This window comes from Phragmites australis, chromosome 17 (assembly GCF_958298935.1).
Source record: "Phragmites australis chromosome 17, lpPhrAust1.1, whole genome shotgun sequence".
Classification (NCBI taxonomy): Eukaryota; Viridiplantae; Streptophyta; class Magnoliopsida; order Poales; family Poaceae; genus Phragmites; species Phragmites australis.
In genome coordinates, this window is record NC_084937.1 from 21,258,774 (window position 1) to 21,273,514 (window position 14,741).

Here is a 14,741-nt window from a genome sequence, read left to right on the forward strand (position 1 = left end):
CACTGTTATTATCTGAATCTTTTGTGGTATTCACCAATTTTCGTAGTCTGGATATGTTGCGTCCGCTAGGAATGATTGCGGAAAGGTTGTTAATGAAATAACAGGAGATGAAACCTGATATGTCAAGTATTGAATGGTCTGTTGATTTCAGTCATAGCTGCAGGTTTGTTGATTTGCTCGGATCATATATAAGATTTGAGATGCCAGATATCACAAATGAAACTTTTGGCAACATGAAATCCATTTGTCTTTCGCAATCCAGTGTTCTGATCTAAACAGCAGTATGTGTTTAAACACAGATATCGTCTACTTCTTTACCTTTAGTTGCTCACTTAAGAAACATTTTCAAGAAAGAAGATCCTGGCAAATTTTTGCTCCAGTTGAAATTACCCTACAGTAAAGCTACAGCGTGGATGATTTTACATAGAGAACGGCATCTTGATCTGCTTCCTCTTCATTGATAGAGCAAGGAGCAAACAAAAAAGGATGAGCAGCAGCTGTTTACCTTCCTTCTTCTGTACAACCTAACCCAGAGCTAAACTAGGAGAGCAAAAAAGTGAGAAGGGCCCTATGAAACAGAGTACCTCCTGTTCCTAAGAGGGGGAAGAGGAGAGGGCTTCACTTCCACAGGCTTCGCCGACAATGGCGGGCTCTGCGAGCTGCCAGACGTCTCCGAACCTTTGCCGTTTTCTCCCTGCCCCTTGCTGCTCCACAGCTTGTCGAATATCCTCCTGGACCGCGACTGCAGCAGGAGACCTCCGAGTTGGTCCTTGAAGCTGTTTCTCCTGCCCCTGTGCTCGCTGATCCGGTGTTCGCTTTCCCTTGCGCTCAGGTTTGTCACCTGCTTATTCAGCGAGTTTGGATGCCTCGGTATCCGTGTTTCGCAAGGGTCACATTGATCCTGCATAGGCCTTGCACAAGCATGTGCTCCATCATCGGTCAGAGCAAGTTCTTTGTCTGAGCCTGCCCTCAGCTGCTGGAAGAAGAGGACCTGCACCACCAACCGGAGAGGCAGGCGGTCGTTTTGTGTGGCATGCATAGATGCATCTATGGAGAGCTTCTTGACATCTATCAGACTGCAAATCTTCTTCTTTTCAGCTTTACTTATGTCTGGATGTTCCTGATTAGAAAGAAGCAAATGATAAGGTTTAGTTCTCACATTTATAGAAGCTGAGTACTATACACAAGACTTGTAAGGCATTCATACTACCAACAACCAAGCAATGTATAATATAAACCATTAAGCATATATCTAGGTACATGAAGTGTTTCGATTTTTGAACATACCTTGAGATATGCATCAACTGCATTGTACAGGCTGTCATGAACAGGTCTAGCTGCTTCTGGCATGGCTGTCGCTAGTTCAACAAACGTAGACAATGAAAGGTCTGGATCTGAAGCTACTTCAGACAGATAGCCATCAACAAGTTCTCCTAACGACAAAGTGGATTCTTGTTCAAAGTTAAGCTCAATCATCTTTTCATCAGATTTCTCGACAAAATCACCATTATGAGACAATGCGGTTCTCGCAATAAATCTCTGGACAAGATTATGGACCAACCGGACATCATATGAACCATCATTAGGTGAAGTAGCAGGTAATAAGAGATCCTTAACAGTAGCTTTGTGCAACTGGAAACTAACCCTTCTCATAAGTTCTTCTTTCACATGCTCCCCAGCTCCAACTAATATAGCAACTTTCAACAGTTTCAAGAGAAATCTGCAAGAACAACCCGAGCTCTTATCAGACGGCAACAACCATATTATCGTTTCGACCAAACATTGATTCCTTCTCATGTAATCCTCAGACACCAAAGCATCGTAGGAATCTGGCAGCCATCTAACTGCATAGGATTTAAGGGCCTCTCCTATCAATTCAGGTGACATTCTCCCCTTAGATTTGATAGCAACCATAACTCTCTTATAGAGGTCAACAGCCAATTCACACAAGTCCTCAACCCACCAGTCTTTGGGAGCTATTGATGTTTTTCTTGTTGACTCGACTATTTCAGCACAAGCTACTCCTTTCTTGCTATTATGACTGTATGACCAGGTTACATTGGCAGGATCCACAGATGTCTTTGAAGCAATGGCATCGATACATCTACCCACAACCTTCAGCTCTTCAGACCAAGGTAACAGTGCCTTTGTGCTCTGTAGAACAATGATGGAATCTTTCCAGCTACGAAGGATGCTAGAATTTATAAAGACCTCGATTTTAAATATCAAGTTTCCCTTTTCCATATCTTCAGTCATTTCAAGGTACTCCGCTGCGCATCTTGTTGCGACAACATTGTGCGGACTGAGGGTGACAACCATCCCATAGCAGAACTTTGCACATATTTCAAATATTTCTGCTCCCCCAGGAAGGTCATGGATGTGAAACTCATCAGTCCCCACCTCAGTGGCCTTAAGAACTAATCTTTGAAGCTTGCTGCTCTTGGACAGAAGGGGAAACTGTATATGACAACCATATCAAACATAATAGTTTCAGACTTTTAGTCATGTTTGTAATAAAAGGCAACCACTAATCATATATTGTTACACATATGAATTATATTCAACAAGGAGGTAAAAATATCCAAAGTGAAACGTAAGAGAAATGCAGATAAGATGCAGACATTGATGGTTGGACTATTTAGTCCCACAATACCAAAGATTTTTCCTTCATTAGTTTTTTCAGTTGAACAACTCCCACAGAAATATAACAAATGTCGTGTCGGTAAAAAAAGGAATCTGAAGCAGTATCCAGTAGATATGAAAGAGACTCAACAAAAATCATAAGCTAACATAAATGTTGAGCGTGTCCTATTCTTAAAGTATGACAGATAAACCCTCAAATTTAAACATAGGCCTCAGGAAATACCTAAATATGTATCTTGTAACAGTACCTACTTAGACCACCTTCGTTGTTATTCTAAACAGATACTGTTATACATCAGTGCAATCGTGGAAAATACTAGGGCACTGACCTTGTGTAAGTAAAATTTCACTTCCTCAACATGCACGACAACATCTGTTGCAAGGTCAGAGACCACATATCTGCATGCATCAGCAACAAATTGTAAGCAAAACATATTGCAGAATAATACACATATGTTTTTGTAATAGTCAGGAAAAAGATAAATATTTTGGGAAGACAAATAGTTTCTCTAACCACTTATCATTCTGATGGCGAGTTCATTTCAAATTACTAACATCAGTCGCTTAAAACCTCAGATCGATGCAAAAACTTTATGAGCCTAAGAGCCATCTCAGATTAAGACTCCATAGTCAATTGCGTGTCGGACAAATGTAGTCGCTCTCTCAAAAAATACCGTCAACAACAATACACATCAAGCTTATCTTCGGTTATAAAGATCCGTCAAAGACCTGCACTATCGATCAATAATGGAGGCAAACATGCGGTAGCTGTTTACTAGACTGTACAGGTCGCTTTCCAGTTATTCCAGTTCAGCAAAGAAAATCAGGACAAAGGCACCACTAGAGTTGGTAAACAGGGCACGTATGCAATGGGTCAGCCACTACAATAAAAAATCTCTCATGTTCGCTTGACCTTAACACTATCCATTTCTCTCTTTTAAGGAGCATCTAGATTGCTTGTAATTTCTTCATGTGGTTAACCGACTACTAAAGCATATCGCTGCAAGATCCCGAATCACATTCTGCTTTATGCCACTTACTACTGGCACTTTGCACTCATCAGTGATTCAGTGGTACAAAAATACTGGATTGTTTCAAAAGACAAGTCGTGATGAAGCAACTTACGGCAGATTATTTAACTGAAGGTAAAGTGAACACAGATCAATGATTAGGAAGATGGTGAGATGACCATCGTTTTCTACTTTCCTTAACAATAAATTAACCCAGCTAACTTTACCAAGTTGCCCAAATCAAACAGCAAGACATAGTGGTATCTACCAATATAATAATAGCACAGTAAGGCATAATGCTCCGAACCCTCAGATCTGTTCTGCACTAGCCACAAAGAGGAGAGAAAGCAAGTACAAGTTCAGATTAAAAAGGCCACAACAAAGCCATGCTTTCTAGCCAGGAAATAGCCTAGAACAATCTATTCAAACACAAGCACAGCACTAACGGATACCAAGAAACCCAAGAAAAATTGAAGAATATTGCAATGAACTTTGGCTTCAGTTCAGTGAACCAATGATGAACCGCATCTCGACAAGAGTAATTTTTTAATCAGATGATTGCCCATCACTGTAAAATGAATCGCTTAACAGCTAGCAAGTAGTATCGCGACAAGGAGATGGACACAAACAATTAATCCCAAGAGAAACAAGGAATGCCAGCCGAAATATCAGAAGGGAAGAAAAAAAGTTGATTCTTTGATGGATATAGTTCAGAAAACCGCAGCATTCAACAGATAACAGAATGCAGAGAATACTCCGAGACCAAAAAATAGCAGAAACCAGTAAGGGAAAAAAAGAAGAAAGAATACAGCTTAGCGCGTCCCAAGAATCCATAGTCAACTCAAACGGCGACTTCAGATGTAATGACCATTTTTTGTAGGAAAAGGAAAGAACGAACAAATTTGGTACTAACAATCAAACAGGGGCTTGTAACCAAAATCCAAGTACAATGTCACGTCCAAATCAAGGAACGAGCCACGAAAGGACAAAAGAGTCGGTTATTCTGAAACCAAGACAGTCCAAATAAGAACACGATGCAAGAAACGCTAGTTTCAAGCAATCCCCATGTTCGCACCCGCCACCTTCGCTATGTCAGAAAACTATCTAAACACAGACAACCTAGCAAGTTGAATATAAAAAATTTCCTGGAAAGGAACCCCTCCAAAAGATGAAAAAGATGATATTTTGACGGCACCCAATCGAGAGGGAACACTGTTGCATCAGTAACCCCCGCCGGAGTTCAAGAAGAAATCCTAAAAGCACGAGCACGAGCACGAGCTGCACAACGTTCCTATTGGACACCTCGCACCAAAGACTCGAACGGCGCAGAAAGAAAAGCACAGATTTTGACATGAGCCCAAGAATCAGTGATCCTAGCTAGCAGCGTTGGTTGCCAGAGAACAGAGTCTAAAAGAAAGAAAAGGTTTGCTCACCGGACGTTGGCGCCATCGGACTGGAAGGCGTCCGGCTTGGAGCCCAGCTTCATGAACTTCATCTTCGTCCTTCCCCCTCCCCGGCCGGCCCCTCTCTATCTCTCTTCCTTCTCTCTCAGAGCCGTGTTCCCATGCACCGCACCACGAGAAAGCAGCGGGAAGCAACCAGCTAGCAGTGCTGTGCTGCTGCTGCTACCACCAAGGAAGGAAGAAGCGGTTGGTGAGGGGATTAAACGTGGAGGGAGGAGGACGACGGCGACGAGGACTGGAGGCGTCAATGATGCCGTGGCGTGTGAACGATGGGATACTATTAACTCCTCTCTCTCCCTCCCTCTCCACCCAACTCTCTCTCTCCTCTCCTCTGCTGCTCTCTGGCCTCCGCCTGCCAAAGCCGCCCTCCTCCCAATACGGGTATCTCTCTCTTTCCCTTCCTCCCTCTCTACACTGTGGCGTAGCCTTTTTCTCCCTCCCTCTGCAGCTCTGTGCTCCTCTTTTTCCTCACTTCAACGATCTCGAATTCTCAGGACTCACCAGCCATTCTGTGTGGTGTTATATATTGGGGCGCTTACACCACGATTAGCTGGGTTAATCGCCCTCTTAATTTAAGCGCCTTTGGGCATTGTATTCGTCACAGCTTTATTAATAGAGTAGCATTTCAGGGTGCGCGAGGTGGGGGTCGGTCGGCTGTGTCATCCGTGACTCTTTGCGCGAGAGTGTGTTCAGAGGAAGAGGCTGGGTGCAGCACGAGCGTCAGCACTGCACACCACACCACACCAGAGGTCGCGTTCCGTGTGCGGCGCCCTGAGGAGTGACCTTTTTCTTCTCTCTTCCGAACTTGGACCAGTAGGAAGGTTGTATTTTGTAGATGCTTAGGTCGATCTAAAATAAAAAAATAAATTAAAGATTTATCGCCATCCGATTAAGTTAACAAAAAATGAACTAAGTGCTGACACAGAATTACAAATTAGGTATCCATTTGTATCCCTAGTGGCAGACATAACGAGCAGTGACATAAGGTGTGTTTGGCAGGGTTACAAATTTTTTTGATAGCAACAAAATTCTTCAGGTAAATATTTCTCTAATGAATTAGAATCACTTTATAAAAGATTCTTCAAGTAAATTCTCTAATAAATTATAATCATTTTGTGAAAGTGTTTGGCTCCTACCGTGGATTTTGAGATGATAGTAGTTGAAATGACCAATGTACCTTTGTGTGTAAGTATAATCCTAAGTGCCCCTAGTAAATTATATATTTTTCTAGAAATTTTTTGCCATCGAAAAACTACTGGAATGTGCTCATGAGTAGCCTAGAAGTGTGCACCTAGCAGTTATATAGGAGTACCATGCCAAGCCACACCTGTACATCATTTCTTCTTCTTTGTCCACGCACACAGGGAAAAATAAAAAGAGCAAAGCCACCATTGCTGCTCTGGTGGAGCTCGCCTCCGCCGAGGGGAGCAGCTGCTGGTCGTGCGAAACAGCAAAAATGGGTTGGGGAGCGAGAGAAGCGGCGAGACCCGTGCCAGATCCGGTCGATCACTGCAGGAGAACCGGCCAGCGGAGGTTCCAGGCATGGCGGCACTGGCGAACAGAACGCTGGCCTCGGTCTTTTTTCCCCTTGCGCAGTGCAAAATCAGAGAAACGGAACGTTTCTGGTTAGGAACGATCGCGAGATGATGCGTTTGCAGCGATATATTCTACCATTTCTGGAGAGAAACGGGTGGGACAAACGCTCCCAAACGCAGCCGTAGTACACTGCAGCAATATCCTCTATCTCCGTATTTTTTTTAAAGGACGATACAGGTGGTGTCGATATTATTAAAAAGAAGAGAGTTAATTCAGTTTAAGAGATACGTGGGATATGGAAATTATTGGTGTATAGAATAGGGTCCTTTATTCTATAATTTCACTACAAGTGACTCCGGCTGCTAGAAGATTTTTTCTGAAACAGAGCCCACCATGCATCTAGTCAGCGCTCCCACCACCAGGTTCCTTCCCGCAGAAGAAAATCCCACGATCAGCTCTTGCTAAACTAGTATATTCTCATTAAATGCTTTTCACTTAAGTGTTTTTTCCCTAGTTCTTTCTTCCGGGCCAACAGAGATGTGATCAGCTCAGTGTTGTCGTGTCACATCCTGTAGCATTAATGCTACAGGATGGCCTGACAAGTATGGCAGGTGGTTTTGCAGGTGTGCAGGCGGAGCGTGGGGACGGGACAAGGCAGGTGACAGGATGACGCAGGCGTGGGAGCGATGGGACAAGCCTTGCAGCATCGCCAGAGCTAGAGGGGCTTGCACGCCTTCCACCAGGAAGGGTTGCGAATAGGCGGTTGTTATACCCGGTTTCAAAAGAATAAACTAGATGTATTTCGCATGTATGTCATGATCAAATTTCATGCATACGGTGACTTCATAAGTGATAACATAACAATGTCATTATATAACGATAAGATTCATTACAAAAATACCCGTAGGTCTTAAAGAAAACACTAAGATAACTTTTAGTGGTAGCGGTATTCCATCCATCCACAAGCATTGTTCGGGGGAGCGCCAGCCTAGAACATAGTCTTCAGGTCGAAAACTTCATTCACCTAGAACTCAACTCCATCGGCCGAGATGTCCTCGAAGTCCTCATCTTCTGAGCAGCATCAAGAGGTTTGGAGAATACAAGCGTGAGTACATGAAGTACTCAGCAAGTGTGGGAAAACATGACATAAAAGCTTAAGGCAATAAATGCTTGACTCAGGTTTACTGCAGCTATGCCATCCTAATCTAGCACTAAAAAATGACTTTGCAATCCTATTTACTATGTGTGATGATACTAACATTAAAGGAATAACTCATCAGATTCCATCCGACTACCAGACTCACTAGATATCCTATATCCGGTTACCTACTCATCGGGGTACTACCACTCGACTACCCAAAATCAACCATCCAAGATCCTCACTAATCATGAAGAAGTCCAAGCCCTCTCTTAACCATGAGCATGGCTGATCGATCAGTTTTATACTTTATAGAGTCTGTACACTTTACCCACGAGTCGTGATCAACTCTTTTACCGGTACCCATCGGTACCTTACACACTTCCGAGGTGTGCGCCAAGAGATCACTACAAGGCCTTTGCAAAGTGTCTCCAAATCAGTAAACACCCACTAATGTTTCACTGCTAACAGAGATTCCATTCACTGCAGAGGTCTCCTCTTGTGCCACTCAACCGTCCACTGGTGTGTACAGAATAAGGAGTACATCCAATTAATCGGCCAGGCCGTACCATATAAGCCTTGTAGTTGTACTGTTATGCCAGGTTATATGTCCATGAACCGGTCCTTAGGATCTAAAGCAGGTACTTGCATATCGTCCAATGCGCACACAGCAACCATACTAACCAAACCAACATGTCTAGATCCTTATGTTCCATGTTGCTATAAAAGATTACCTAAATCGGTTCATGTTACATAGACCATTAATCAAATTAACACTTATCCCAACCGACTTGATAGCACAACTAAGCATTTAGTGGAAGCCGGAAGTCGGAGCAGCTCTGGTGCTAATTTTCTCTCTTTTTTAAATGGTAACACTATCGGATGGTCAACAGGCACTGATAGTAGTCGATTATCACTATCGAGTAAAAAGTGCCAGTTGAAAAACCGATAGTAAAACTATTTTTCAACCAGTACTGATACGTCTCTCAGTTTTTGCCTCTTCTTGATAACAAAGTTACGAGGAAACGTAAAAGGGATCATCAATCTCTTTCAACCTTACCTTTAAGGACAAGCAATATATTTTTGCTTAAATCACTGTGTTATAGAACTCACCGCATCAGCTAGCAAAAGGCTTCTATGAGCCTATACCCTAGAGAGCGTACGTGCAGATCGATTGATCGATCGAAGCCCCGATTTGTTCATTTCACCTTACTCGATTAGCTCAACTGAGAAGCCCCGATGGAGAGCACATTGATCAGGCTTTGAAAAGATAGGGAGGATCATCTGAAAACAACAAAGTTAACCAAAAGATTAGTACTGGCTAGCAACGAAAAGTAGCATGATTTGTGTGCTTAATGATATTTTATCTGTATCAGCCGGCCCTTAGCCCATGTCAAGTCGCCCGACGTCGATCGGTATAGATGTCACGTGTCATGGTCAGACGCCGGTATCAATGGTGTACTAGCAGTGTATCTGACACAGATTAGTTTACAAGTTTCAGAGTTATTTTCTAATTCGGTTATCTTCTTTTGACATATTAGGAGTTTGTTAGATTACAAGTTGGTTAGTATCGGAGTCGGATTATATTAGGCTGGCTATATAAGTCAGTTGTATCTTCACGTTGAAAGGCAATCAATATACAAATCAATCTAGTTCTCATCTCTAATTCTATTCTCATCCCCTGCTAGTGTATGACAGCTCTATCGGCGTCAACAATGCAACCACGGACAGGAAGCCGGCCAAGGAGCAGCCGGTGACTACCCACAATTATCCTATTCGCTCACTGCCACACGATTGTAACAACTTGGTATCAAAGATAGTGTCTGCATCCATGGGATATGGGCCCGATCACAAGTTGTTCAAAAGGCTCCTCGCGGAACAGGAGGACCTCCTGCGCAACGAGTTCCAAACCGACTTCACCGCCATCCAATCCACCCTGAACGATGTCACTAAGGCGTTGAACGGCGTCATGGATCGATTGACGCGGTTGGAGAAAGCCAAGGGCACGGAGGAGCCGAGTGACACGATTCAATCGGATGTTATCTCTAAACAAGACGACACCGATGCCATCAAGACCATGGCTGCATCGGCCATCAGAAGGATACCACTAGCTAGTATACCCATCCTCGGTGGTCCTGGCATCCTGCAGCACAATGGTAAGGTGCACCACGGCAATGACCTCCTATCCAAGCAGCTGTTCGTGGAGCGATCGCAGTACTCACACCACAATTTTGACGACGAAGTAGACGGTGTCGCTAGCAGCATACCCAAGTTTTTCAAGTTGGAATTTCCAAAATATGATGGCAAAGAGTATCCCCTACTGTGGCTTAATCATTGCGATATGTTCTTTCGTGGCCAGCGGACGGAAGAACGGCATAAGGTGTGGTTAGCATCGTTCAATATGGATGGCGATGCTCATCTTTGGTACACCCATCTAGAACACTCCCGCGGTGAGCCGTTGTGGGCAGAGTTTTGAGATCTCTGCAATACACGCTTTGGGCCACCAATCCGAAGCAATCCATTGGGAGAACTTCATCTCCTCCGCAGGACCGGCTCAGTTAACAACTACCAATGTCGCTTGCTGGCTCTGCTCAGTCACGCCGATCCTTTGACGGAGAATCAGGAGAAACAACTCTTCACGTCTAGCCTTGCTGACAATGTTTGCATCGATGTAGAGCTCCAAGAACCCACAAATCTCAAGCATACCATGAGTTTAGCGTGTGCATACGAGAAGAAGGCAGCACGTGAGAGCGTCAACAACCACAACAATCGGTGAGAGCGCCCAGATAGAGCACTCAATCAAGCGTCTCACGCCATCTAAGATGGTTGAACATTGTCGTTTAGGCCTTTGTTTCAATTGTGATGAGAAGTTCACGCGTAGCCATCGGTGTGCTCACCTTTTCTACATTGAACTTGACGACACCACAGTGGACGGGACGACGGGGAGGATCATGAAGCTTCGGAAGAACCTCACATCCCCCTCTATGCGTTGGCAGGCGTTCAGTCCTCGGACACGGTCCGCCTGCGGGTTTTTGTGGGATCACGCTCTCCTTGCCCTTGTGGACTCAGGCTCGTCCTGCAATTTTATCAGCAACGAGATGGCAACATGTCTCGGCTTGTAGCTACAACACGTTCATGCAGGTATGCGCGTCACCGTGGCGAATGGCGACCAATTGCGCACTACAGGTGTTTGTCGGGCCTTATCAATCTGCGTGGGACAGGAGGTGTTCATGCTGGACTATTTTGTTGTGCTTCTCAGGGGCTGCGATCTGATCCTTGACACACATTGGCTGCGTGCACTCGGGCCAATCTTGTGGGACTTCAACAAGCTGACCATCTCTTGCATCCTTCACAGCCAACGTGTGACATGGCGCGGGGTGTCGGGGATGCCACCAATAACCTTTGCCATTCATCACGATGACAACATACTGGAGCGGCTGTTGGCTGAACTTAACGCTTTGTTCGGTGAACTTTCTGGGTTGCCACCGACGCGTGTACATGATCACCGCATCCATCTTCAAGCTAGGGCGATGCCGGTAGCAGTGCGCCCTTATAGGTACCCTCAACTTCAGAAGGATGAACTGGAACGTCAATGTGCCGACATGCTCAACCAGGGCCTCATACGCCTAAGCACCTCAACATTCTCATCACCAGTTCTTTTGGTCAAGAAACGAGATGGTTCGTGGCGTTTCTATGTCGATTATCGCGCACTCAATGCAATAACAATCAAGGATAAATTTCCAATGCCAGTGGTCGAGGAGCTATTGGACGAGCTGTGTGGAGCTTGCTATTTCACTAAGCTAGATCTTTGTAGTGGCTATCATCAAGTTCGTATGCACGCCGCTGATGTGGAAAAGACAGTGTTCCACACGCATCAGGGCCATTATGAGTTTTTGGTGATGTCGTTCGGTCTGACGAATGCGCCGACAACGTTCGAAGCGCTCATGAATGATATTCTTTTACGGTATCTTCGTCACTTCGTCCTTGTCTTCTTTGATGATATATTAATCTACAGTTTGTCCTTGGCTGATCATCTCCGCCATGTCCGAGTTGTTCTGGAGATGTTGCATCACCATAAATTGGTTTTGAAGAAGTCCAAGTGTCTATTTGGAGTCTCATCGGTGTCTTATCTCGGGCATGTGGTGACCACGGACGGTGTGGCCATGGAGAGCCAGAAGGTTCACGCGGTGTCTGAGTGGCTAGAGCCAAAATCAATTTGGGCGCTTTGTGGTTTTCTGGGCTTGGCTGGCTACTATCGCCATTTTATGCATAATTACGGGACTATCGCTGCTCCCATGATGCAACTACTGAAGAAGGACATGTTCGCCTGGATAGAGGACGCCTCCCAGGCCTTTCTCGTGCTCAAACGCGCGCATTCTTCTGCTCCGGTGTTGCGGCTACCTGATTTTTATCGCAATTTTGTGGTTGAATGCGATGCTTCAGGATAGGGCATAGGAGTTGTGCTTCATCAAGGAATAGGTCTAGTGGCATTCTTTAGCAAAGTTTTGGCACCACGTCACACCGACCTGGCCACTTATGAGCGTGAACTCCTCGGTCTGGCGCATGTCATCAGGCATTGGAGGCAGTATCTCTGGGGTCGTCACTTTGTGGTAAAAACATATCACTACAGCTTGAAATTTCTCCTTGACCAGCGACTTTCTACAATTCCTCAACATCCTTGGATTAGTAAGCTGTTGGGATTAGATTTTGAAGTGGGATATAAACCAGGTGTTACAAACATAGTGGCAGATGTGCTCTCGCGCTGCAACACCGAGAATCTAGAGGCGTGCGCTCTATCAGCGCCAATGTTCATACTCTGGGATGATCTTTGTTGCAAATTGGCTACTGACCCGGATTTTTAGCATCTTCATGAGGATGTTTTGGCAGGGAAGAAGGGACCGGCTTGGGAGGTCCATGATGGTCTGGTCACAATTGGTCACCATATTTTTGTGCTGGCCCACTCCTTGTTCATACTTCAGTTGTTGGAGCAGGCGCACTCCACAGGTCATGAAAGTGTCTAGCGAACTCTTCATCGTCTTCGTGCTGATTTCCAAATTCCGGGAGATAAGAAGTTGGTGTAGGACTTTGTGAGAGATTGTGCAGTTTGTCAACATAATAAAACAGACCATCTTCAGCTGGCTAGACTGCTGCAACCTCTGCCTGTTCCAACTCAAGTATGAAGTGACATTGCCATGGATTTTGTGGAAGGTTTACCGCGGATCAAAAACGAGTCTGTTATTTTAAATGTGGTCGATCGTTTCTCCAAATTTGCTCACTTTATTCCTCTGGGGCACCCTTACACTGCAACTTCTATGGCCAAGGCATTCTTTGATGAGGTGGTGCACTTGCATGGCTTACCAGAGTTGATTATTAGTGATTGAGATCCTATATTCACAAGTAATATGTGGAAAGAGCTCTTTCGTCTCTCCCGTACTTGATTGCACATGAGTTCTGCATTTCATCCTTAGAGTGATGGTCAATAGGAGGCAGCTAACAAAGTAATTGTCATGTATTTACGTTGTTTGTCGGGGGATCAGCTGAAGCAGTGGCTCTGATGGCTTCCTTGGGATGAGTATTTTTATAATACGACTTATCATTCTAGTCTTCGTGAACTCCCTTTCAGAGTGTGTATGGTCGTTCACCTCTAACATTGTGTGCCTATGATAAGGGAGAAGCTAAAGTCCCAGTCGTGGAACAGTCCTTGTTGAAACGCGATGAATTTCTAACAGATGTTAGGGAACATCTTCTTGAGGCAAAGGAACATGCTAAATAATATTACAATGCTAAGCGCGCAGCTGTGGCCTTTGGTGTTGGCGATTGGGTATGGCTAAAACAGCTTCATCGGCCAGCTGCGTCGATACAGACCTCCAAGGGCAAGCTAGCTCCATGTTTCTATGGCCCTTTTCAAATTCTTGCGCGTATTGGTGAGGTGGCATATCATCTCCGCTTGCCAGCCGGTGCCAAGATTCATGATGTTTTTCATGTGAGCGTGCTCAAGAAGTTTCATGGCCAACCACTGCAAGAAATCCCTCTCTTGCCACCAATTCTACATGGTCGAGCCTTACCGACACCAGCTCTTATTATTCGAAGTCGTCTTGCTTGAGGCATTTGGCAAGTTCTAGTGCGATGGCAAGGCCAAGATGCTAGCGAGGCAACTTGGGAAGATGTGGACGCTTTCAAGAAGTGCTATCCCAATTTTCAGCTCGAGGACAAGTTATTTCCCAAGGAGGGGAGAGATGTCATGATTGGACACCAGTATCAATGGCGTACTACCAGAGTATCCGACACAGATTAGTTTACAAGTTTTAGAGTTGGTTTCTAATTAGGTTATCTTCTTTTGACATATTAGGAGTTTGTTTAGATTACGAGTCGGTTAGTATTGGAGTCAGATTATATTAGGCTAGCTATATAAGTCAATTGGATCTTCACGTTGAAAGGCAATCAATATACAAATCAATCTAATTCTCATCTCTATTCTCTATTCTCATCTCCTTGCTAGTGTACGATGGCTCTGCCGGCGTCAACAATGCAACCACGGGCAGAAAGCCGGCCAAGGAGCGGCCGATTACTACCCACAATTATCCTATTTGCTCACTGCCACACGGTCATAATATCACGTCCGTCACCAGTGGTGGATGATCACCAAATAGGGGACTGTCCTCTCCTTTTTTTCATTCTCCTCCCCTCATTATTATAGAAAAAGTCATTCATGCTCCTCTTTCAATGTCAGTTCAGAAATAACCACTAGTGATAAAGTATTAATATTGGTTTTTACAAAAAAAAAAACCAACAATAATAATTCATCTGGCAAAAACCAACACTGATAATTAAGTATTATTACTTATTTAATTAAAAAACCGACAATGATACTTGATTATTACTGTCATTTTTAGCTATGAACCGGCAGTAATAATGGAAGTATTATCACTGCCGACTTGTTATATTAACGGG

General features: G+C 44.4%; 1 protein-coding gene across 1 annotated transcript; it reads right to left on the bottom strand.

The window, feature by feature from the left end:
- Positions 1 to 230: 230 nt before the first annotated feature.
- Positions 231 to 5,475, bottom strand: LOC133897227 (BTB/POZ domain-containing protein NPY1-like). Its single transcript, XM_062337872.1, has 4 exons — positions 5,087 to 5,475; positions 2,973 to 3,042; positions 1,288 to 2,457; positions 231 to 1,120 (listed from the first exon to the last, which is right to left on the bottom strand). The coding sequence occupies exons 1-4, from the start codon at positions 5,146 to 5,148 to the stop codon at positions 569 to 571; spliced, it is 1,854 nt and encodes a 617-aa protein (XP_062193856.1). The 5' UTR covers positions 5,149 to 5,475; the 3' UTR covers positions 231 to 568.
- Positions 5,476 to 14,741: the final 9,266 nt, after the last annotated feature.